The 26,573-nt window shown below is 39.6% G+C and overlaps 3 protein-coding genes across 4 annotated transcripts; 1 reads left to right on the top strand and 2 right to left on the bottom strand.

Moving 5' to 3' along the window:
* The first annotated feature begins 106 nt into the window (after positions 1–106).
* On the top strand, positions 107–24,146 carry LOC309709179 (regulator of G-protein signaling 5). Of its 2 annotated transcripts, XM_082537684.1 has the most exons (6): positions 107–887; positions 21,377–21,443; positions 21,529–21,585; positions 21,674–21,726; positions 23,059–23,222; positions 23,302–24,146. In XM_082537684.1, exons 2-6 carry the CDS (start codon positions 21,400–21,402, stop codon positions 23,467–23,469), a joined length of 486 nt encoding a protein of 161 aa, XP_082393810.1. In that variant the 5' UTR covers positions 107–887; positions 21,377–21,399; the 3' UTR covers positions 23,470–24,146. The 2 variants fall into 2 exon arrangements, with proteins under 2 accessions (XP_082393810.1, XP_082393809.1); XM_082537683.1 differs by lacking the exon at positions 107–887 and having other exon boundaries at positions 19,685–21,443.
* On the bottom strand, positions 4,333–19,455 carry slc25a23a (solute carrier family 25 member 23a). The gene is made up of 11 exons (XM_082537682.1): positions 19,200–19,455; positions 16,361–16,578; positions 11,687–11,810; positions 11,514–11,601; positions 9,986–10,097; positions 9,690–9,848; positions 9,406–9,558; positions 7,996–8,109; positions 7,704–7,871; positions 7,476–7,623; positions 4,333–6,469 (listed from the first exon to the last, which is right to left on the bottom strand). The coding sequence occupies exons 2-11, from the start codon at positions 16,553–16,555 to the stop codon at positions 6,258–6,260; spliced, it is 1,473 nt and encodes a 490-aa protein (XP_082393808.1). The 5' UTR covers positions 16,556–16,578; positions 19,200–19,455; the 3' UTR covers positions 4,333–6,257.
* A 170-nt stretch (positions 24,147–24,316) lies between the features above and the next one.
* Positions 24,317–26,455, bottom strand: cUnh19orf53 (chromosome Un C19orf53 homolog). The gene is made up of 3 exons (XM_082537685.1): positions 26,325–26,455; positions 24,955–25,010; positions 24,317–24,860 (listed from the first exon to the last, which is right to left on the bottom strand). Exons 1-3 carry the CDS (start codon positions 26,410–26,412, stop codon positions 24,714–24,716), a joined length of 291 nt encoding a protein of 96 aa, XP_082393811.1. The 5' UTR covers positions 26,413–26,455; the 3' UTR covers positions 24,317–24,713.
* Between the last annotated feature and the right edge of the window lie 118 nt (positions 26,456–26,573).

Below are 26,573 nucleotides of genomic sequence, written 5' to 3'. Positions count from 1 at the left end.
TTTCTTCTTCCTCTTCCTTGTACCTTTGAGGGTTAAATTGTTAAAAATTTCAAACACAATAAAAAAATGTCGCCTCCATCTGGACTGGAGCGTAGTTGCACTGAAATTGCACAGAAACCGATGTCTAGTCATCTCAGTGGTTTTTATTTCAATGTGTTCAAGTAATTGTATTATGGTAGGCTTTTTAACTGTATTTTTTAGCTTAATAACATTATATCACATATGTAATTTCCTTATGTAGAGATACACCATGAAGACATTGCAATGGATGCTTAAATTCATGTTTATGTAATTGCTGATACAGACAGTGTTTGCGAGTAACGGAATACATGTACCGGCGTTACGTATTTAAAATGCAAAATATGAGTAACTGTATTCCGTTACAGTAACCTTTTAAAAGGGTGGTATTCAGAATACAGTTACTTTTTTAAAAAAAAAAATGGATTACACGGTGGTCTTTTCCTGTTTCACATGTTAGGCTATGACATCTCTATTTTTGGTAATTCCACGCCAGGGAAACCCAAACAAAACACGCATTAAGAGGCTCTAATGTCTGCATCTCAATCTCGCGGCCCATGTCACCCCTACTTGCGGCCGCATAATCACGTGAATAAATATTTTTAAAAAGTTATTCACAAAAATGATTTAATATGAAGGCAATAGGCAGAGTGTTACAGGCATAGCCCTAAATAATGTAGCCTGATGGGCAGTGTAGTGCGTGCTGCAGGGAGAATGGACTGCCATACCCGTGCGTGTGTGAGCGCGAGGAAGGGAGAGAAAAACTGAAGTGGAAAGTCAGAGTTGTCACCGAGCAGAATCGGGAGATGGAAGCATGTAAATGTAATAATAACCACTGCAGCCAGAAAGAGTGCCTGACGAGCCCAGTTGTAAGTAAGCTGTTAAGATTCGACTGTACACTGTGTTCTGTTTTCCTTCGAAGCAACCTTTCAACGCCTCTCTCTGTCTCGCTAGCAAAGTTGACCCAGACAAGTTAAGGGTAGCTAGTTTTCGGCTACAAGCCCGCCAGAAGTCTCTTTACGACGGCTCGGAGCCGCAAACCTGTTTTATATACACGTGAATAGTTTTCAGAGATCGCTGCAAAAAGTGCAGCCTTACCTAATGTCCACCCTGTTACTCATTTTATATTAAGATTTAAAATTCTAGTTGGTATTGGTATGGTGAGTAACCTTCAGTAATAGTAATAAATCACACAGCAATAGTACATTCATGTAGTTGTAAAAAGCATGATAATATATTAAGTAATCCAAAGTATTCAGAATACATTATACCCTTTGGCTCTGGTCCTGACAACCAGTAGCGGTTTTTAATACGGGCGGTTGCCCGGGGCGGCATCGTTACATACAGCATACATACCGCTACATACAGTCCAGTATATAGAGAGACGAGACGACGAGACTCCAGTTACAGCAGTGCAAGTAAACAAACAATAAATATAAGAAGAGTAAAAAAGTAAATATACACTTTACAACTAGGGATAAAGGGACCAATAACAATTTAAAATTTATAGTTTGATGATTTAAAGTCTCACACACAACCTGTCGAAAGGGCAGGCGGCCGGCTGCTTCCAGAGCACATTTCATTCATAATGTTGTCAGTCCAAGCCCATTATGTATTCATGATTTGAATCCTGGGTTGTGCGAAATCCCAGACATAAACCCTAGACAAAGTGAATCTGTGAACTAAGGTGTAGGTCTATTAGGTTATGTTGTGGTGATGCTCGAGTTGGGGAATGGGTGTTCGTACTGGAGTGCAAAATTAAAACCAAGATGGACAAGAAAAGTTCAAAGCCATCAAGTCCTCAGCTTAGAAAAAATAGAAAAGAAGAGGAGGAGAAACAAGCAAAAGATACAGGTAAGCAGATGTGTCATTGGATAATGGCAGGACATGTAGCCTGAAACTATCAGAATCAGAATACTTTATTAACCCCTAAGGAAATGATGTGGGTTACAGTTGCTCCAAGAAGAAATGGTAAAAAAAAAAAAAAAGCAACAGTAACAGACTAAACTCCAAACATACATCTGTCATGACTTTAAAAAATAAAAACTGGATGTACAAGTTTTCATTTTTTTATATCACCAATAATATTTGGCTCAGTGCTAAGTGCCTTAGCAAGATGCACCTCAACCAAACACTTTTGGTAGCCATCAACAAGCTTCTAGTACAATTATTGTTGGATATTTGACCACTCTTCTTGGCAGAATTGGAGTTCATTTAAACTGGTTGGTTTCCTGGCACAGATCCATTTTCAACAGTGTTGAGAACTTTGGGAAGGCCATTCAAGGAGCTTTAGAATAGAATAGATTTTTATTGTCACTGCTACAAGAACAATGACACACAGTTTGGCATCTTTCCATTGTGTGAAATACACAATAACGTAACATTTACACAAGAAAGATATGTATAAGTTATACATACAAATGCATACATACGGATACACCCACCCATACATACATACATACACACACGCACACACACACACACACACACACACACACACACACACACACATATATATATTATATATATAACATCCATGAGTCTTGTCAGTGCAGTTAACCTTCAATCAGGTTGGAGGTAGGGCATGTTTGACAGCCTGTGGGTAGAAGCTTCTGTTGAGTCTATTTTTTGCCTTTATGTTTATTGCCTGCTTTATCCATTCCTGCACCAGTTTCGATGTGTGTTTGGGATCAGTGTCCAGTTGAAACACCCAACTGTGTCCAAGTTTGAACTGTGTAGCTATTGATCTGAGTGAAATTGAAGAATTTGGAGGTTTTCCTCTTTCTTCATTATTATCAACTGTTCCCAATTGAACAGTCTTGACTATTAGAAGAACTAAATTATATACGGTAAGGGCCACAATTCTGATTAAAAAAAAAATCCTCATATTGTATTGCAAATTAAGAAAAATCTGACAATTTCAAAGATTTGGAAACATTTAAAAACTCACTCTTCACTGGCGTTCAACAGCTTCTAGACTGCAATGAAGTGCTCTCCTGGATAACCGCAGGAAATTATTTGGAAATTCACAAAATAATTACTTCTCATAGGAAACGGTAAGTACAAACCCCACAAACAATTTTTCATTCATTAAATTTGAATTTAATTGCATAATTGCTGTATATCAGGTAAAAATAACAAGGTGGGGTTTACTAGGAGTGTTCTTAAAGTCTGACTTTCATCTTTTAACACACTGTCACCAAATACAAGGAGCATTCAATAAACACAAATTACAAAGTTTATTTAGTTCACTGCTTTCATTTTATTTCTCATTGATACATATTTTGATATTGAGAAAAAATGTTCACTTGCATTAAATACTATTATTGTTTCATGATACAGACAAAGATAAGTCTTAGTATAGTGTTTATGAAAATACTGTACATGGCACTGGCCCATGTGGTAAGAAAGCATTCAAATACCTCTCTGCATAAGAACAGTGACATTACCCATGAGCATTTAGCCAAAGAAGTTATCTGAAACAATCTGTGCTCCTTGATATGGCTTTGGCAGTTCATCTTCTGTAAAACATAAAGTCTTTGGGTGTGCTTTATTCAGTTGTAACTCTTCTAGAAAATGCATGGCAGAGTGCCTCTTCAGTAGTTTTTTTTTTTCAATACCTATTGCTTTGCTTTACTAATTGTGGCCCTTTTAAGTCAGGAGTGTACCTCCACCCTACATATTCCACATGTACAAGGACTGATCCCCCAAGCTCAGTTACTGTGTATACTGTTTAAGACATCACCTGTGGTGTACACACAATGGTTGGCAATACTGCAGTGTAGGTGCAATGTGTGCAGGGCTTTTTACTAACTTGATTTCCATGGAGTCCAGAAAACATGAGTATGGTGGCGGGGTGCGGTTTGTGGCGCAGCGGCAGGGGAGGGGTGGGGCAGAGGGTTCCGGGGCAGTGCCAGGGGAGCCTGACTGGCACTGTTGCCAGTCATCAGCTAATCGTGACCTCCCTTATTTACATAGTAGGACGTTGGGACCGGCAGTGTGAAGCAGAGAGAGAAATCAGAGGGACGCAGACGGAGGAAAGGGCACTGTAAAGTGTGACCACTAAATCACTAATTGTGAGAATAAACAGGGTTTGCACAGTTGAAACTGAGAGACTGGAGTTGTGTGGTGTGTTTCCCGTGACCACTGTGTTACAGTTTGTTCAACTTGCATTGAGTGTTTGTGTCTATTGTTTGTGTAATTGTGATTAGCAGAAGTTTCCACTTGCTGGTAAGAAAAGATGTGAAGACAGGTCTGTCTGTCCAAAGGATTGTACAACCGGCTTTGTTCAAGTCAAATGGAACCTTGATGTTACCGCAGGCTCAAGAGGAAGTGTTAACGATGCACCCACAAGGCTGTGAAGAATGTATCCTAAAGACACCACAGGCTACACCAGCCCAGCCAGTTTCAGAGGACTCAGGTGATGTGAGCTTTGTGTCGCTGGGTTGTGTTTTCAGTCAGCTATCTGCACAGTGGCACATCCGTGGCCTTAGGGGCCTTCTATTTGACCTGCATCCCTTTACCCGCCTCTGTATCGTCCTGCAAAGAGTTTAGGTTGAGTGACCCTCATCATTGTGGTCATCAGGTCTGTATCTTAGCAACATTTATCATCTCCTTTCACAGAGGCTGAGGCTTTAGGCCTGGCCTCTGAGTTTCCAGCCACAGCGTTGCCGAAGGCTCTTGGTCAAACAGGGTGGTGTGTTCGTATGACTACATAGTAGTTCAAGCAAAGTTGAAACAGAGAGTTCAATGTGAGACAGGTGGATTCCCTCATCTGCACAGCCCCTGACATTCTCCAGTTTCTACAAGTCCCTGTTAGCTTTGAGGGGACTGATTGCAGCCATGAAAACAACCTTTGCTGGTCGTCATAAACTAGCACCTGTATTGCCTGGTTGCCAAAAGTGCTCGTAGTGTTATGCTGTGCTGTCCTGCCATGGGATTTGGAGGTAATGGTTTTGTGTGCATGCTGGTTGTGGTGTCAGCTGTGAGAACGTCAGACCTTTCAGCACACAGGTAGTGTTGCAGCTGGCTGCCAGATTATGCAGGCGGTGCTTTACACAAAACCTCCATTTCACTTTAAGGCCTTGTTTTCAAGATGTATCTTTTTCAGACTTGTGCTCAGAGATCAGTAGGTGAACTACTCGTTGGTAATAGACCAGACTGCCTGGGAAAACCTGTCACTGGATTGTGGAGGTGACCTACTATTCATTTAAATGGGCAGTCCAGGACCTGCAGAATGCATGTCTTCCCTTTAGGAGTTCTCCCACCTCATGTGCTTTATTGCAGGATGTGTTTCTCACAGAAATTTTTTACAGGAGCCTTTTGGACGAACTTGTCCACTTTTACCAGATTTGACTGCTAAAAGTGACTTAATTGAAAAACACATGCTAGATTCTGTAGCACATGGCTCACATATGGTTGAGAATGATGTTGTTTTTTCACTGTAGCCAAGTGGCTTTCCTTACATTTGCAAGTAGGCGTAGTGCTTGGGAGAGGCAGCTAACCTTTGGTAGCATCTTGGATCAAAACCATGAGCATATGCTTATGTGTAGAAGAACTCTACAATCACACTAGTACTCAGCTGCCATTTTGTGCTACATTTGCTTCGTTTCCTAACTGTGTTTGTTACAGAGTCCTCATATACATGGAAAATGGGTGGAGAGAGAGCCTTGATACATAAGAGAACAGTTAGTTACTTTGTAACCTAGGTTCTCTGACTCTGTAGCCAATCAGTGATGTCTCTTAAAGAGTATCCCCATGGAGATCAGACCCCTTACATGTAAAATATGTGGGACTGGGAGACCCTGTAAGTCTCTCTACTTAGAGAGAATTGAGGAAATTGGATCAGCCCTCCATCTTCTCTAAGTACCACCTGGAAGAAAAAAAATAATGTTGTAGCAATATAATATGGTTTTCAAGATCGACTATACCTTTTACCTGTTCTCAGTCAAGTTCATGCAAATCCTCATATGTCCAGGTCACTCCAGCAGCAAAATGTCAGTCTGTTAGCTTTCACACATCTGCTGACATGCATTGCAAAGCAATTACAGATCACATGTCACCCAAATGTCAGAATTTCAAACAGATTACTGTATATATAACATACAGTATATATGTCGATTTCTCTCATCCTTATCTTCAAAATTCAAGACTTACATTCTCTTGTATCATTCAAAAGCCTGTCGACCCATGCACTTCCAACAGCTTGCAGGTAAAAAGCACCACAGTTTCTCCTTTTGCTACCCCTTTCCTTTTCCTACCCTCCTACCCTCTATATCCACTCCAAGGAATATCCTTGTGTATTCATAGACGACATAGGACACGCTCACAGCGGGGATGACTTTGAGCATGTTGGGAGAAATTCCTCGATAAAGTCCAGTGATGCCCTCCTGGCTCAAAATGGTTTGAAGCAATGTCAGCATGGAGACTTTAGGGGCTCCCTTCACTGAAGCTGTTGGGAAAGTAAAGAGATGAGCCACATCAAGATCATTTTAACACAAGGGGCACAATATGGTCTTCATCTGATGGAGCTGAACATGTCAATCCTACATATTTCTGAACTTGTTATAAACACTAAGCAAACTCTGTTGAAAGAAAACTGAGCTAAAGACTCTGGAAAAAAGTTAAGAAATATACCTTGGACTAAGATGTTCTTTGTTTCCTTTTTTTGGTCTACTGTTTAAAAGCCCTCTGGTGGCTCGACATCTTGCTAACAGGCAGTTTATGATTCTGTTTTAAATTTATGTTTTAAATTTATGCCATAAGTACACTGTAACCTGATTTGTATCTCCCTGGAAATCTAATGACATAGATGCATAGATGCAACCTGCGACTATTGTGATTGGCCTTTTCAGTACTGTTAATTTTTCCTGTGGATTTCCAAACAAATGGAAATAATTTGTTTCCCTATGACCAGAACAAATAGAAGGGACACAGGACACAGGAAAAAGGACCCAACACTTTATTTCTTTCTATTATGGCCGGGGCAACATATAACTAACTAACCCATAAAAACCCCCACGAAAGCATGAATTCTGCTAAAGAATTCGGCCACTTACGTAGGTTGCATCGTAGGCTTTACATAGATTTACAGCAGAAGGCTAAATTAGCCGTAAGACAGTTATTCGACTAAAGTGCACAACCCCTCAGAACCGTAATTGTCAATAACCAAAGCATATGACAATATTTCTTCGAGACGGCATCAGCTTATATTGTAGTACTTGTCCATTTCAGCTGTATTAGCACAATAAAAACAGTTGCCCTCATTACTTTATGCGATTATGTGCAGTTGATGCTTTGAATGATGCTTTACCATATGTATCGCCTGGAGAGTCACATCAAATCTTATAAATATAAAATTCATATATGAAGGAATTTCTTTGCACACCAGCATGTGTTGAAATTCCTCTCACTTGTCACTTATTTGTAACTGTGAGTACAAGCACGCGTATCCTCACCTTGCGCTTGCATTCGGGTACGGATCAGCGCCAAAGGGTAACTTGCCAGTTGTCCACAAGTGCTGGACACGGCACCACATCCAACCAGCACCGTGACCCCTGGGTCCACTAAACCTCTGTTCCTGTTCAGCCAAGAAAACTTCAGAGTCTGTTGAATAAAAGACATGAAAAGAAGGTCAAGACTAAGGAAAACACAGCGGGAGCTGTAGGTTTTCATGTCTCTCTGACCTCGTAGACAGCCAGATCGATGCCAGCGTAAGGGATAATACCCAGCAAGTTAGGTATATAGCCCTTGTAGAAGGCTGCGACGCCTTCTCTCTGTAGGATCTGTTTGGCACAGTCTGCTATTCCTGAGTATTGACCTGTTTTTCTCAGTGTGAGACGGGTCTTTAACACCTGAGGGGAAGAAGAGAGAAGGAAAAGAAACAGAAGCAGACAAAAGGAGAGAACTTGTTCATTTTCATTAAGTCTATAAAATGTGTTTTCTCAATAATATAAAAATATTCTTTATGTCTGTTACCTCCATTGGATAGATGGCTGTCTGAGCTGTTGCTCCAGCCAAAGAACCGGCAACGAATCTCTCATGTACTTTTAAAGTCCTAGATTCATTACTGCCACGCATCATTTTCTTGATCTGTGCAGAAATACATAATTTTTAAGTTAATAATGTGAAATGGTTGTACAATCAGAGAAGAAAGACAAATTATTTTGGCAATTATTGTTAATGTATCGTTAAAAAGTAAACTGAACAATAAGAATAACATGACTGTCAGCTTTTACATCTGTTCCATGCAAGCTTTGCTTTTAAGATGTCACCAAGCACAAAATGTCCAAGAAATTCAAGCCTTGAGTTGTGAAATTTAAAAAAAAGATGACTGGTAGCTATCAGCAGCTTTCCTCAATATTGGATGCTAGAACAACTAAAACACTTGTAGAAAATCTACCTGGTAAAAAAGCAAAAAACAAAAACTGAAGGCCTGGTAATGGAAACAGCAAGGAAAGAGAGTAATAGAATCGAGAAATAGCACAAAGTGAGCCTCAGATTGGGTCAGTGGTGAGCACTCCAGGATTTGGAGGGTTTGTGGTTCTCAGAATTTCTAGTAGATCAGTAGGTAACGGAAGCTGAATGCCTGTTAGTCTAATACTGGAGTCCCATTGTTTTAGATCAGGTGCAACATTTACAGACCAGTAAAGCCACTGCATAACACCCCGTAAAAACACTTCCTTTCTTTTGAGGCAAAGAAAAAAAATCTTTGCCTTCATAAACAAAAGCAATAATTTTAAATTTAAAATGCAAGAGAATTTCACAAAATCAAATGTTTATTTATTCATATAAATAATGATTAAGGACAGTATAAACAGTATATTTACATCGCAGTTATGAAACAAAATTAGACGTAAAGTTTACACGCAAAACTGGTGCACGAGCGAGGGGAAAGCGTTTATTGTGTATAATAATACACAATGAGGAAGTCAACATTTTGGGTGACATCCTTAATGAGGAAACAACACTGTCATGTTTTAGAATTTAATGAGCATTTTCAGGAAAGCACCTCTCATTAGTTAAATCTTTTTTTTTTATTTGTACCACAGAAGGTTAAAAACATTGTGACTTTCTGCAGTCTTGTTGCCATGCAACCAGAATACAGTGAAGGAAATAATAGCCTGAGAAGTCCTGCATCTGTTTCTCACTTCCGCGATATCTCGACCAAACTAGCTGCTGCTGGTTTGGATTCATATTCGATACAGAGAGAATAAATAAGAGAATATGTTTATTTTTCACAATGATCTAAATAGATCATTTAGAACGATTTAAATATTTGGACAAAGGAAAATAATAATAATAAGAGAATGATGAATCACGGTAAAGCCTTGAAAGAGTTAGGAGTGTAAGGTGAAAAATTGAATGTGTGTTCATAGTTTTCTCCACCTGTTCGTAAGCTGCAAACTTGATAGCAGTCTCCGGGGCAATTTTTAGGACATTGATTCCATTTCCCCTCCACAGAGACCAGATTCCTCCCTCTTTCACCATCGTCTGAAAATTGCTTAGCACATTCCCTTTAAAATCAGAGGAGCCGTGTACCTGGCAGAGTAAAGCAAGAAAGTCAATATTAAAGCATCAGAGCTCAAAAAAGACTTTTTATACATAAACAGTAACACATGGATGAATTCAGAGTGATCAGAGAGATAAGGCAGTAAGTGCACCAGTCTGACCTGTCGGAAGACTTTGAGCCTGTCTAAAGGGGCCGTTCCAGTCCGGGATACAGATCCGGCTATGGCTCCAGCCATCAGCTGCCGCCAGACAAACCCAGACTTCTTTTCCTCTTCTGAAAATTCATCTGGGACTGTCAGCTGCTCACCGATGTCCACCATCTACTGAAGCCATGCAGGTCAGAAGATGTATAAAAAAAAAAGTAACAAGGAGTGGGGAATAAAAAAATATTTTGAATTCTTAACAGTGGTGTCAAACACACTGCATACTGTATGATAAATTTTGTTTCCGACTTTACCAATGAGCGTTTCCAATGGCACGCCACTTCCTCCATGTTAGTGATAGGGTTAAACAGGAAGTGGTCCCGCCACTCATTCCAGTTAATGGTCATTGTACCATCCTTATCTATACTGTGGAAACACATATAAATAAATATTAAAAAATAGATAAAAAGCTCATAAAATTCATATAAAGAAAAACACCAGAGACTGTACAACAAAGATGGACACAGCCACAGTGACATCACCCTCTGGTTAGAATGTCTGCAGGGTTCAGACACCTTACGTCTGAAACCACAGTAAGTTCATGTAAATCGATAAAAGTTCATCTTATTATTAACTACTACTACTACTATTAGTAGTTCAGCGGCTGCACTTCCTCTATGTCCTGAGGAAGAATAACCTGGACCAGAACCTGCTGCTGGCATTCTACCGCTCCTCAGTGAAGAGTGTGCTCTAGTACTGCCTGGGCGTTTGGTATGCAGGGGTCACAGCTGAGAACAGGAAGGCTGCGCAGAGGGTAATTAACACCGCCCAAAAAATCATTGGCTGCCCTCTGCCACCCCTTGAGGCCATCGCCAGCTCCTCCTGTCTCAGGAAAACCAGGCCCATCACAGGTGACCCCTTGCACCCAACCCACCCCCTGTTTGACCTGCTGCCCTCTGGCCAGCGCCTCAGGTCAATCAGGTCTCACACCTCCAGACTCACAAGCAGCTTCCTCCCCTGGGCAATTCAGACTGTCAACAAACACTATACACCCTGCCCACCAATCCTGCCTCCCTAGTCTGAGCCATGGTCGGAGTAACCTTCATCACTATGGACTCTTTTCAGACCAAGTCTTTTCTTTGCACTACTACTGAGCACTTTGCAACTATTTTGTTGTCCAATGTTTCAATCGTTCTCTTATTTTTGGATATTTTTCTCTTGTTTTCTATTTATTCCTGCTGTCTACTATTTATATTTTATCCCAGCAAGACAGTTGGTGTAGAGCACCTACAATTTTGTTGTAAATGTACAATTACAATAAAGGGCTATTCTAATCCATTCTAAAGACTCAGTTTCATTAGTGTGGAGATCTCTTCATATTCACGTTTTCAACTCTCTGAATGTTCTTCAGATCATGTTTTCAATATCCCCTTAAAATAATCCACTGATTCAATCAGTTTAGTTTTTTTAAAATATGAGGCTAAAATCAAGGTTTTATGGATAAAAGACAGCTTTTGTAAATACTACAAATCTCCCTCCTCTCCATCACTGGGCCAGAGTGAGGATTGACTCCAGCAAAAATTGACATTATATCTTCCACAAAACTAAATCTCTAGGTTAGAGAGTAACTAACAAACCTGTAACAATGGGTCACTGTGACTGAGGTGATTGAACAGCTTCTAAAGATTCTCCCCAGTTTGGTTATAGAGCATAGTCAGTGGCTTAATATTGAAAGTGTCACGCTGCTCAACCTATTAGAAATGGTGGCAGGTAGTATTTTTGATGATAGACAGGGATCGTAGGAATTATTAATGCAATATGGATTACTGATTGATAACATACCTTAACAAAATCCTGTTGGCATCCTCCAAGCTAATATTCACACCAATGTTGCGAAGACAGACCTGAATCTCTGTTGCATCTATGCGACCTGCAGATATCCACAAGTCACAGGGGTTGAGTGAGAGACGAGTGAGATAATTACAAAAACTATCATGTTGTGATCTGATACAGACCATCGTTGTTATTGTCCAGGCTGCGAAACATGTCTTTAAGCTGCTTTTCATGGCTACGAAGATACTGAGTGAACTCTTCTAAGTCCAGGACTCCATCACGGTTGGTGTCTCCGGCCTCCACGATCTGACAGCAAGGACGTGATGTAAAACAACATTTGGTCAAGAACAAAAAACAGGTCTTTAAACAAGTGTAATTACACAGTGCTGCTTGGTCCTTAAAAGTATACTTTTACTTTTACTTGAAAGTATCCGGACCAAAAATGGACTTTAGCCTGTCTACACATTACTACAAAGACAGTGTGTTTGTAGTTCTCCACAACAGCATAAGGTTGCTTCAGCTTATCAGAGCACACAGAGCTGAGGTGACCTTGACAGCAAAGAAATATCTCCTCACAAAAGTCCAGCAGCCTCTGGGCTTTACATAAACTTTGCAATCTGTTGGGAAAATATGGCTGATAGGTGTTGTGCAGTCAAGGAAATATGTGTTAAATGAAATGCTTTTCTCCCAAGAAGGATCGGTTCATCTGTTTTAAAAAGTCAAAAAGGCTGTTTTATAAACTAAAACTATTAATTGAACTTTACACATCCAGCTAATAGTTAATTTAAGCTGTGAACAGAATTATTTTTAAGGTATTCACCATACTCGAAGATTTAATGGGCCACTTCAATGTTTATTTCTATTAGTGTAGCTTGCATGATTCACAGTTTACATTTTTTTTTCCATTAGAAGCACATGTAAAGGGTCCAAAAGACGTACACTGAGAATCCCAGCTGCACAAAAACAGCCAAGCAATGACGCGATCAAGACCATTCGGATTTTCCAATATTTCCAGTGTTTGTTAACTTCACTGTCTACTAATATCTCTCGAAACTGTGTCCAAAATTTAGTTTAATAAACAGTTTCTAATGAATGAACTGCAGATAAACAACGCACCGATTTTCCCTTAAATCTGTTAGTGGATATTACCTCCTTAGTGATGCCGGCAACTTTTTCATCTTTAGCCTGTGGCGATGACACCATGTGGATTGTAATCAATCAACAGTTTCATGTAAATGTAAAGGAGTTTTTATCTGAATTTTAATTGATTATAAACAATCATTTATCTGCTGAGTATTTACGTTTGTCAGAACTGACACAGTTTCATATCTTATCAAGTTAAAAAATGATAGACAAATTTGTTGTTTGCAATCTAGAAGTTTTGAAATTTTAGAAAACATAAAAAGAAAAAAGAATGTTTGGACTTTTTCACATACTGTATGACATTTATCTGTGTGCAGCTCCTCAGTCTATAACAAGCCATTTCATTCTGATTGGCTGCCCCTCATGAAGAGAAAACAATAGTCTCTTATGTGTTCACTGTAAGAGCTGTATGACTTATGCTGACTTTACCATGACGTTATCATTTGAAATTTTGGCCATGTGTGTTATGAATGTCCACAAAAGGTTTGGATGACTAGTATGCCACTCTGCAACCCTTACTCTCCTTACAGTTACAGCTACACCCCATTTTTCCAAAACTTTGGTGTCCATCTCTGTTTTATGTAGTGGCTCAAATAACAATAAGAATCCCTGTCTAGTTACCTAAAAAGTAACTCTGTCGCAGAAATATTCTTGGAAAAACAGGGGCCAAAACACACTGAAAGTAGAGAGTGAATTACACAGAAGCAGTGATAAATGTTACAGGAGAAAAAGAAACTGGACAATTATCCATGTGTAGAGAGATCAAGCATATGACAGAGCAAAAGGTTACTAATCTCAGCTTACAAAGTCCTGCTCCTTCGACCAAAATAGCATCCCGCTGCCCTTTACATGTGTGCAAAGACAGACACTCACACATTAAATCTTACCCTAACATAAGCCTCAAACTCTGAAATAAACCATATTATGCTTGCAGCCCTCTTAATTCACAAAGAGGAGCAAGGAGCTTACAGTTTTCACACAGTCCAGGCGAGAGAAGAAGCAGAACTAGAAGAACTGATGAGTTCTCTTGGTGACCCAGACACTTTTTACCAAAACAAACACTCAAAGAGAGAAGAGAGACACCGTGTGTGCTTTCTCAATACAAATCCATGCTGTTTATGTTCTCTGCTGCTGCTGCTGCTGCTGCTGCTGCTGCATAAATAGTAAGGATGCAGATAAGATGGAACTAGAAGGTAAAGGGAGAAGGGCAGAGATTTTGCCTTTCCTGGTTGTTTAATGTAAAGAGAAGAGGAAAGATGAACGGGTGCTATTCTTAATGAATAGAAAGTGTGCAGGAAGGTGAAATTTAGACACAGTTTCTCCTTCCCACAAAAACCCATGCATAAGCAGGTTAAACCACTGAGTTAAACAATGACCTTCCAACAGTAGAGCAACAAGTAATGGCAAAAAAGCACTGAAAAGCTGAATTACTGAGGTTTTATCTGAAACCAGCATCTGGTTTAAAAATCTTTCTTTACAACTAAACTGACTTGATGTGACCTTTAATGTGAAGTGGCTGCTGGTACTACAGAGTGCCCTCTACTTATGTTTGCCATTTACAGAGACCAGCCCTCATGAGTCCTCTAATGCACCTTGACTTCAATATACAAAAATGGCAAATGGCAAAGCCCAAAAGTAGAAGCCTGCTGGAGGATTTTGGTGGATATATTCTCTCTCGAGTGTGATCTGTTGTAGAGACAGTAGGCCACCTGGGGACCAAAGTTATCATCTAAAACTAAAATTAGATGTGGAAAAACCAAAGAAATAACAAAAGCATAATTGCAGGCTTACAAAACTATCTAAAATAAAAGAAATACAAAGCTGAAATGTCTTCACTTTCATTCTTATCTACTTGTTTAACCCTTTAAGACCTACCATAGAACCAAGTTCGCCAGAGCTTATATTATATTTTTACATGCTGTGGAGCCATTTTTGGGAGCATTTCAAGTTGCTATACATCAATACAACCATTATAGCCCAAACTTTAATAATATGTCTGCATTAGGTGCATTGTAATTACATAAATTGCAAAAAAGTGCAATAAACTACAAAAATATTGAAAATCGTTTTTGTTTTTTTAACATATATTTCTAGTTAGAGAAATTTAAGAGGCTTATCCCTCAAAACTGTAAATACAAAAAAGTTGGACAAACTAGTTTCCCACCACAAGAAATTTATTTTAAGTGTCTTCATAGTTTTATTTTTGAAATACACCAATTTTCATACACTGCAGGAAAAACGAAAATAAATATTATAGTGCAAATATGCAAAATAACAGCATATGCATCAAAATAAACTATTTCCAGCAGTGCAATATGAGTCGTAAGCATCCCAGAAACAACACAGAAAATCATAAACTCAAACATAACTTTTAAAAACACAAGTGTAGGCTCATAAGGCCCCAATCGTAAAAAACTACATTTCCGCAAAATGACGTCACTTCCGGTTTCGGGCAGGTCATGGCGGACATGCGACAGTTCACGCTGATGGACGTAGGAAGTGTTACAAACAGCTGATCGGATCGGCAAAGCGTGTTTCTGGAATATTATGTTTTTGTTGCTGCAAGTGCTTTTTATGCAGTTTTTGCAAAGCTATATGTGGAAGGAAACTGTGACCGAGGACAAGCTGATGGCATAAGATGTAAGTACAACTCCTCTGGTTTCATATGCAAAAAAAATTATTGCGCTAGCTTATGTGGTTGCAGTGCTACCGGGATTTAAAAATAGTTACGCAAAATGGAGCGTGCCCGCTCCGACCGGCTTTAAAGGGTTAAAATCTTCGCTATAACCACCCTGAATAAATGTATTGCACGCTCAGTCATAAAGGTAAGGAAAGTTGAGTTCCCAGAACGTTGATCCTGTTTACCTGGACATTGCATTTCTCAACGTCCAGGTAAACAGAATCAACTTTCTGGGAACTCAACTTTCCTTTTTCCAGGATTCAGCTGGGTGGAAATGTGTAATGAGACTGGGAAGACAATAGGACTCTCCCACTCTGCTAGGAACCATTTTGAGCTTAAATTATGCTTCAGCGGGAAATCTGCTTCATAATTTATGATGTAACTGGAAACTCCTTTTAACCCTACGGTGTAACATTCCACGTAATCTGATGTGCACCTCCCAAGAAATGTAGCTACATTTAGGGTCAACGCAGCTCGCAAAGACTGAATGACGTGGAAGGTTGAAGTGTAGAGTCGTTTATCAAAATGGCCCACTATTTGTGTGCATGTTAGGTAACAAGATTTTTAAAGAGCATAGAGCAGATAAGGAATGATTTATTGACTGTTTAATGGTAAAACTGTGTCAGATGGTAAATGGACTGGTTCTTATATAGTGCTTTTCTGTTTTATCTGAGCACTCAAAGCACTTTAGACAACTTGCACATTCACACAAGCACTTTTTTCTAAGTGCTTACTATCTAACATTCACAGAAATTCATACTCCCATGGATGCATCGAAGAGCAACATGGGATTAACGTCTTGCTCAAGGATATTTGGCTTGCAGACTGGAGCAGACTGGGATCAAACCGCAAACCTTCCAGTTAGTAGGTGACCTGCTCTACCACCTGAGCTACAGCCACCCAGACGGCTAGCTCCTAAAGACCAAAACAGTCTGATCACTGACATTGGGAGGTGTCTAATGTGAACTGGCAAATATCTGTAGAAAATGAACCCATTTGTAATGCACAGTATCACTGTATGCTGCTGTATTACCTTCTCTACTGAGCCTTTGGAAAGCCCCTGGTCTGCCAGCCCTCTCCGCAGTTCAAGGATGTCAATGTGTCCATCTTTGTTGATGTCCAGCTGTTCAAAGAGTTCAGCCCAGCACTGCTCCCGCTCCTCGTCTGGACTAGAGGATTCACTCTCCTGGCAGTGCACCCAGGGGAACCAAGTCCGCTGGGGTCCCATGACTGGTCACCAGTCAGAGTTAGCTGATAAGATACAGGGGCACCAGTTCAGTATCCACAGCCTGACACAGAACAGTATGTCTGTTTATCTGTGAATACCTCAAACTTTCATTTGTACAACAAACTATTCAGTTATCAAAATTAAGTTTTGTTAATGAGAGCATTGCAACCCATTAGGGTCAGTAAACTGAAGCTTATGGGCTGCAAAGAAAGAGACCAAAAACAATCGAGAAAATTATTAAAACTGACTGCAAACAGTTGTTATCTGGTTGGCGGGTTTTGCAGAGGCAGCAAATGTAATATTAAGCAGAAACAGGGGCACAGCGCAGGACCCTGGACCCCAATCATAACCAGTCTCTGTGGGCCCCCTTTCTTTCTTGATCTGTATCTTTCAGTGTAGCTAATAATTAACTGTTCATATTCTGCATTTGATTAAAAAAAACAAAAAACAAAACTATGATATGTCCAATAGTCTGCCCACCTTAAAATCTCCCCATGTTTGGATCCTCATCTCATAACATACTGTAGCCTGTATAAGCCTCTTAACCTTCTTACAGCCTAACACTGTTTTCAGCCTGTTTAGTGCTAAGGTACATTAGAGGTCTACCCAGATCACTGAGACACACTAGAAGTTGTAACAATGTGAGTATCCTGATAATTGTGAAAGTTTAAATAAGTCTCCCAGCTTCCGCTAAGGAGCTCTTTTGGAAGAAAGCGAAAATACCTTGTGTGGGGCCAGTGACTGTAATAAAGGGGGGCCTCATGTCCTTGCAGTGATTGGTCTGTTGAATAGACGTGGTAGTGGTGGAGCTTCTGTGATTAGTCACACCAGAGGGCGTTTCCACATAGTGAGAAATAACTACAATTACAGTCCTTTGGTTGTGTAGGCTGAATAACAGAATAATGAAATCCATTCAATTTAATGATATATGTGATAAAATAATATATAACAGCCACTTTCTGTTGGTATTTATTTCACGTTTAAAGCAGAAGTTAAATATATCATATAAGGAAGTCTACTGTTTTTGCAGATATATATCGGGTGGTTTTGGAACATATGACAATCTTTGTGGGTGTACAAAGAGGTGCTGGTGTACAGCAAACAGCAAAAGCTGAATAAACGCACCCATAAAAGTGTCTACATAATTTTCTTTTTTAAATAAGAAGCAGTGTCACTGTGGTATTTTAAAAATGCTGTTTCATCAGCCTGAAAATCTCACTGTCTAATTGCTGAGAGTCACTGGTCCAGCATATCACGAAGACACTTGGCATTAGTGTGGCTAAGCTTTCAGTTGAAACTATTCTGGATAGAAATGATTGTTTGGAATAACTCTGAGTTGCCGTGATGTGACCTCAGTTTGTGTTACATTTTGCAGATCATTTGGAGAGGGGCCTGGGGCTGCTTCACTCACTCTGACTGTTTCTGAAATGAAAGGCCATGTGTTTCATACTGTTGGTTGTAAGTTGTACTGGGTCATTTTGGTAGATGTCACATCTGAAACTGGCTCACTGTCTTTAACAATTGCTAAACCATCCTAAGCCTGTTATCTGTGCTCTGCTAACCTTTGTTAACAGCTGACTCCCCTCACTTTGCCTTCCCTCCTTTGTTGATTCATGCCATTAGCTGTCACTTAGATACAATAAATTAGTGGTGTAAAAGCGAGGCCAAGGAGGTCAGCTTCATTTGTATAAGGTGAATGTAGCACCTCTACACCTCTAGTAGAGCCTCCACTATTTTTGAGAAATCAAAATTCAGTCACCAAGCTGATGCATTCAGGCAATTTAACTATGACTAATTTACTTACGGATGAAACACAGCAAAGGAAAAACAAACATTTCATTCCAAGCTAGAAAAGGCTCCTCCTGCCACCGAAGAGCTTTAACCCAAAACTAGATGCCCCTGAGCAGAGATAACATGAGGAGGAAGCTTCAGATGTAAACTCACTATTTTGCAGTTTTAAACCTCAAATTTATTTATTTTGTGTGTGTGTGTGTGTGTGTGTGTGTGTGTGTGTGTGTGTGTGTGTGTGTGTGTGTGTGTGTGTGTGTGTGTGTGTGTGTGCATTGTATCTGTTGATAACAGGCAGCCGTCACAGTTTTGTTTACAAAGCCTTGATGATAGGTAGAGATTACATCTGGCAGGGTTAAACTGGGTGTACTGTAGCTGTTACATAGTGTTCCTGTTATAAAACACCATTTGAAATGAATAGAGTTGAACGCTATTATTCATAGTGGATGTGTAGTCGATTCAGAGTGTGTATTGTAGTTGAGTTTGCAGCACAGGACGTAGTGTGAGTTGTGTAAGGCGCTGTTACTGTGCCCACCCTGTTAATCTGATAGGCTACGATTAGCCTATTTTGAAAAATGAATGCAAGCAGCAGGGCATGTGGGCATCGAGTGGAACGTTTACTAAATTTGTAACCTAATACTGATGTGTTCGAACACTCTCCAGTAACTGAGTTACTGGTTATTACCGGTAAACTGGGAATGCCATGAAATACCCCGGCTCACATGTTCATCCACATACACAACAGCATTTTATCCTTTAAATACATGACAACACCTTTCACTTGATCCTCACAGCGTTACGCACGCTGTTACGGTCTAATTATAACATCTACGAGACCATTTTGAGGCGCACTCACAGTGTGTTTATCTGCAGACCGACTCGCCGCCCATGCTCGGGCGGATGCGGAGGATCAGGACGCAGGAGAAACCGGCAGGTCCGCTCAATCCTAAAACAGCACTGGAAACCACACAAGCGGGCTCCCCTTGGCTTCAGCGGGTCTCCGTGTTCTGCGGCGCTTGGCGCTGCGTCTTGCAGATTTCTCAGACACTCTTGTTGAGGAAGCAGGAAGCGACCGAAACACGCAGTCGTCCTCCTGCTGCTGCTGCTGAAGCCTTCTGGTGGAGAAGTGTCCGATCCGTGTGTGTCCGCAGTGTACTCAGAGTGTGAAGCCGGCAATTTATTTTGCGTCAATAAAAAGAATTATTAATTGTTTACGACAAGGACTTCTCACATGACATCAGCTAGAGCCCCTGGGCCAGATTCTAAATAAATACTAAGATCATCAGTCCATGGTTCCCTAATGCTTATAACAGGCTAATACATTTAGGTCCATAAGTATTTGGACAGTGACAGTGTTCTTAGTTTTGCCTCTGTTCACCACCACAGTGGCCTTTCAAACAGCCATGCTGTAATTAAAGTACAAATTCCTTATATTTAAAGTTATGTTAATTTGTCCCTTTACTATTGAGCAATATGATTAAAAATGGCGGCACTTCCTAAACAGTTAATGCAGTACTTTTGTGAAATCCCTTGACTTAAAGCTGAAAGCCTGCACAGAATTGTATATCACTGAAAAACATTCTGCTAAATGAGCTTCTTTACCTTCAATGTACTTTGCGAACGGTTTTTAAAGGCTGGACACTTTCGTGCATGCTGGATTTTAACTATACTAGTTTGACTTTTTAAAAATACTTTGAGTATTCACGTGCATAACCACTCTCTGTTTATTTTAACACAGTATATTACCTAAAATTATTCAAGGTATTTCAACAATTCCGCTGTTGGGCACAAGATGTCCCCTTCTTCGTTATTTTCAGTGTGTTTGGAGGTTTCAAGTTTCCAAATCACACGTGACTGGCTTCCACACTAGTTATGTCACAAAATTCCTGCTTCTTCCCTGCAGCTCTTGAAGATGAGCACGGAGATTTTATAACCTATCACAGCTGGCAAAAGCATAAGGTCGAAGGAAAAAAAGGAATCACTAACATGTAGAGAGGATATTCGTGCATGTTCAAGTCATTAATTTAAACAGTGAAGATAACCGAATGCACTGATATGTATTCATAAATGATATTTCTCTCCAGGTGAGACAGGAACATCAATGAACAAGAACACAGCTGGGGATCTTTCTGAGTATCTCAGATAATTTGGGATTTTCCTCACAGCGTCTAATGAAACACCAGTATTTAAAAATTAGTTGACTCATGTGTGCAAATGTTTAACCAACCAGTGTCATCTTTTCATTCAGGAGGAGCACGACATAATCTGCAGGCCTCCCATACGTCACATTATTCAAACAATGGAAGTTATGATTCAACAGAAGCATTTTTGTCTCTATGTGTCTCTGATTTGATTTTTACAAATTTACAGTAATATGGAGTTGATCAGAATTTGGCACAAAGTTTTAGCTCTCCTTTTAACATTATTTGCAGTGACATACAGATGAGCACTGTCTGCAGAGAGCCACATAAGAGGGTTATAAAACAGCCAACTAACAAATTAGAAATGGAGAAGAAAAGCTGAACCTTATTTAATGATTTTGCCAGATGTTCCTCTAATTTTGTCCACCAGCTTGTCCATCATCATCTCCGGCCTGCAGATCTCAGACATTCTCCAGCGATGAGTGGTTGTGCCTGTCCACCTGCTCCTCCCTCATCACTTTATTCTTCTGTGATATAACTCTGCAGCCCACTCTGTGTTTCGTTTATGACACACTTTTAAGATGACAGGTGTACCCTGACCACTCATGTACACTCACACATGTGATTTTCCTACTATTATATTATATATTGACTGTGTTTGTATCTCTTGTTGACAGGACTACATGGCCTTTGAGCACGTATACAGCCTCTCATTCAACGGTTTTAATCTCTATTCACTTCCCATCTCCACACCTGCTGTTCTAATCGAAGCAGATTGACAGATCAGATAGCACACGGGCAGACTGCTGTATATAAGAGCAGCACGCTTTAGTCCAGGAGACTGGCTCGGAATAATTCTTCAAATACAGCTCAGTTAATTTTCCCTTTGCAGATCATTTAATACTAGCAGCTTCAATGTGTAGGGGGCTCTCCTACCTGCCTTCCTCATGTCTGGAGAAGTACGTGTTTATTTTTGATATTATGTTTTACATTAATAAATGAAACCCTGAGTTTGTTTTACATCTTCTTTTGTCTGTGTTTCAGGGCAAAAGAGATGCGGGTGAAGCTAAGCCACCTGGCTGAGACCCACCACAAGAACAAGTAAGTTCACTGAAACCCGTATTTTGAATAAGGAGTAAATCAGAGGAGCTGAAGCTACATTTCTGACTCCCTGTGCCCCTTTTATCAGGACTCAGGACGGAAGAATTCTGCAAGACTTGGAAACGCTGCTGAACAGCAAAAGTAAGATTCACTTTATTTTGCTTCTGAAGTCAGTCACCACTTTAATATTCAAACATGAAAAACAGCTCAATGTTACTGGAGGGTGAGGAGATTTGACCTTTTTCTGGTTAATTCTAGCACATCTTTACTGAGAAAGGTTAATCAGTCGTTTGCACAGGCAGCAAAGTGCTTTTATTTTGTACATAAGAACGCACACTGATATTTCAGCTAAAAATCTGAAGACATTAGGCATTATTATCACTAACATATAGTGTTCTTCCTTTTTAAAAATGTGACATGGTAATGTTTATTCAGGGTGCATCCTAACTGAACTGCTTTTTACTTTTTACTGAGTTAATTCTTATAATTAATTAATTGTAAAGTAAAAGTACCTTTACTTTTATACATCTATATCTCCTGTATTCTTAATACTCTAGATAGATGGTGAAAACCATCATATTACTGTTGGCTAATTTATTTTTTAGTGTTGCTAATGCTAACTTACTATTTAAAACAGTATGTATCAAAGGAAAAGCAGTCAGCTGTGTTTGACAACTGCATATTTTGTACTATTTAAGCCTCAATAAGGAGAATTAAGGTGAAATAACTGTTACGGATTCAAATATTGGGGATGGATACAAGAGGAAAAACCACAATAACCACACTGGTCCGGCCGGGTTGAGTCAAACGATGATTTTAATGATCACACGCGTGGGAGATGGACACCGTACGCAGACAGCATCAGATCTCAAAATGGTGGAGCATTGATCAAACTCTTATAGCCTCTAGTGGCCCCCACCTAATCATAAAAGCCTAAACATTCACATGCTTTCTCTCACACGGCGCCTAAGCTATGACCTTGGCTCCCTGTTTATCTGCTCCTGCTGAGATGGGGCAGAAAACTCCAGCATGTTCCGTTCTCTTCTAATCAGACAAATAAGGCGATGACTTTCTGCAAACAGTATTTCTTATAACTCAGCAGTATAATGCATCATAAAACAATATCATTCATTCACAATAAATCAGCAGTCTAATGTAATGCAAATCAGTTTAACAAATGCAATAGTTATCACCTTCTTCTAATTCAGGAGAATAATGCAAACTAAAACTACATAATAATTCACAATCTTTAATTAAGGGTCTAACATGGCATAAAATAATATTATAATCTCACATAACTCAATGTTAATTCCAGTGGCACAGTTTATCATAGGAACTGTGTAAAAATGGCTTTTAGAACAGTATTTTTGAATTTTTGTAACCAAGTAAAAACATGAAAAGCTCAGATGTTTAGCTGAAATTTGTGTCAAACCTGAACCGTTCTTCTAGCTCTTCTTTTCTTCTTCCTCTCAGGTGGTTTGCAGGCCTTTCGGGCGTTCCTGCGCTCCGAGTTCAGTGAGGAGAACCTTCAGTTCTGGCTGGCTTGCGAGGATTACAGGGTTTCCCCTTCAAACCTGCAGAAGAACAAGGCCTGCAGCATCTACAGCCAGTTTATCAACCCTGACGCTCCACAGGAGGTTGGTAGAGAGGAGCACACATCACTAAACAGCAAATGATGAAGAACAAAACTTATTTAAATAACTTTTCCCTCGTTAGGTAAACCTGGATGCTGAGACCCGGGAGGCTCTGCTGAGTGTGATGGACTCTCCATGTCCCAACACATTCAACAAAGCACAGCAGAGGATCTACAGTCTGATGGCCAAGGACTCCTTCCCTCGTTTCCTGCGCTCACATCACTGCATGGAGGCCGTTAAGGCTTTTTAAACATGCTCAGATTAGTACTAGACCTGCTTTAGAAATAAGTGCTGGTGAATCTGTACTGCTTCAATTGTTGATTGTATTTTAGCAATTAATCTAACATATGTGATCATGTTAACCATAAGGTAGTGCTGTCCTTATATGCACAGTATACTATCAGTAAGCTTTAAGTCTGACGTTGTAACCTCATAATTATCAAACTTAAATGTAGATGTTGCACCTCTGCATGGCTACAAATTAAATCCAGCAAAAGGATTTAAATAAATACCTCATAACAGAGAACTCTTGTACCTTCTCTGCGGTCTTCCTCAGCATCCTTTGTCCATCCCTCCTCTGCACACGTCTAAACCATTTCAGCCTTGCCTGTCTAACTTTGTCTCCAATCACTACAACGCATGTGCTTACGTTAGAAAAGCACCAGTAAACTTGCAACCATGTCCGATCATGCAGCTATTGTCAGCATGGCTGGAGTCTGACTGAGCCGAGGCATTTAAAAATGATTTTGCTGCTTTTATTTAACCTGTTTATATTTTCACTGTGATTTGGAAAAGGGTGTGGGGACCTGCCAATCATATTTAGTTGTCAGCGTGAGCAGGGCAGATTCTGTTATCCTTGTAAAATTCTTATACTCCTTACAAAGCATGGACCAAGTACCATCAAAGGAAAGAAAACAAGTGACACCCAAAAAATTTTCATATTTAAAAAAAAAAAAATATATATATATATATATATATATATATATATATATATATATATATATATATATATATATATATATATATAGATAGTTTCATAGTTATTGACAGTGCAGTGTGTAAACATTCTCACAACAGATTAGAGAGAGACAGTGAACTGATCATCTTTAGTTTTATAAAGCAAGCTGACAAAACACTTTATCAACACAAAAGATTAAATAAATCAAGCCCATTTATACATTTTACAATACAATTTTTCTGTACAGTGATAACTACAGAATAATCTGACAGAGTACCAAAAATCTGTCTCCTTTGTCGATTTTATCTTTGCAGGAAAAGATAAAATCCTGTGACAGCCTGATGTAACCTGTCCAGTGAGTGTAATCGCTAAATGTTTTGGATTAACTTCTTAAAAACATGGAAGTCAGCTTGCAGTCAAAAAAACAAAACAAAGCAGGACATGTAACATTTGATATTAATTGCAACCCATTCAAACTTCATTTTAATCAATTTGTAATATAAAACCAGAAGACTCAGGTCTCGAGCGAGCTGGTTTTATTTGGAGCTGGTTCCAGGACGGGCTGCTCCAGGGTTTCCTTTAGCCTCGGGAGTTTTAATCACACTCAGCGGCTTGTGGAGGGAGGAGCTGGCCTTCTGGGTCACCTCCTGCTCAATCTTGTTCCTGATGGCAACCTCTAGACCCTTCAGCAGAGTTGGAGACAAGTTAAAGCGGGTCAAGCTCAGACCTGTACTCACTGTTAAATTCCTCTGATTTCCTGTCACTTGTCCTCCTCACCTTCTTCAGCTTCTGCTGCTGAACCACTTGAGCCTTCTTCGGTGCTATGATCCTCCCTTTGTAACAGAAAGTGTCACAAACATCAACTTTCCTTTTTCAGATACTCTGAAGGTTTGTCCATCAGATGGAGCTCAAGCGCTTTTTGGTATACCCTGCAAAAACTACAGTCTGTATATGAAAGATGGATGTAGCCACCATGACATCACAGCGGTTAATGAATTTAGTGAATTTTGAGCTGAATGTTTGTTATCACCATCTTTTGAAATCATTTGTGACATGTGTTCACTCACGTGTCATTCAAAAGGCCGGCAAGCTTACAGCATACTGTGTTTTATCTTCATTTGTGACTCTAATTGAGGTCATATTTTAAAATGTTCATTATGTATTAGTTAAGACTTTAATAAAGACACGTCAGAAAACAGCTTAAGCATTCCTCAGAAAGTTCACTTTAAGTTGCTCCTCATGGCTTACAGTTTTCCTTGATATCAAATTTAAGTCTGTAAGTTTACACTTCTCTCGCTCCCAAGTGCTGACATTTTGTCACATTTTCATAAAAAAACAGGAAACTTGGGAGACTTTTTTTTAACAATATTAATTCTGATTGGATCACATCCAAACTTGTCCCGCCTTTCTGCACAAGTTCATCAGTTCTGAGTTTCTGTGACAACTAAATACTCCTTAAGACACACATATTTCCGAGTTATGCCTTCCTGCAGCCGTTTCTTTTATATATATGTATATAAATATATATGTGTGTGCATGCGTATATCTATCGATCGATATCGATCTATATCTATCGATATCTATCTATCGATATCTATCTATCGATATCTATCTATCTAGATAGATATGTTAATGTGATGTGCACTACTCTCTTTTTTCACTGTTCTATAACATTTTAGCCACTGTTCTATATATCAGTACTTGCACTGTGTACTTTGCACCTGTGGCATTTTAACTATGCTGTTTATTTATTGTAGACTGTACTATTTCTATTCTTTATTCTGCTGCTGTAACACAATCATTTTCCCTTGTGGCATCAATACCGTATCCATCTGTCACTAGCTTGCTTACAAAGGCATGAAGCTAATTTGATGTTTCTGTTTTACTCTCGACCCCCTTATTTTTTTTATTTGTACTTATTTTTTGTGTGCTTTTGAAAGGCTTTAGTGGGTTACTGGTTTCATTGCTGTTTAAATATCCGTGCTGGACAGACTGTCCACATGTTTGAGGTAAATAATCTGAAACGTGCTCAGCTGTTTACAGGCGGGGCACATGGTGGAGCTGCTGACCGACTAAAAATACTTCACACGTTATTGTTAATATTTTTAATCATCGGGCTTCATAAGGGAAAGAAATCAGAGCCATACCTCCTTTCTTCGGGCCTTTCTGTTTGCTCTGTTGTTGTTTTTTGGATCCTGGACGCTGAGCTTTAAACTTCTGCGAACCCTGAGCCATTTTTGCTTCCTCCGTTTTTTTCTTCTTTGCATAAAAAGGTGCTTTATAGCCTTCTTTTTGTCATTAGCGCCACCTGCTGGTTAATCAGCTTACAGCTGTTTAGTACAGCCTTGGAAATGAAGTTCAGCGCTGCATTAGAATCACACGAACACTTTCATAAA

The sequence above is a fragment of the Aulonocara stuartgranti genome (genome assembly GCF_965226115.1).
Source record: "Aulonocara stuartgranti genome assembly, chromosome: 6".
Classification (NCBI taxonomy): Eukaryota; Metazoa; Chordata; class Actinopteri; order Cichliformes; family Cichlidae; genus Aulonocara; species Aulonocara stuartgranti.
This window is presented reverse-complemented; position numbering and strand designations above follow the sequence as displayed.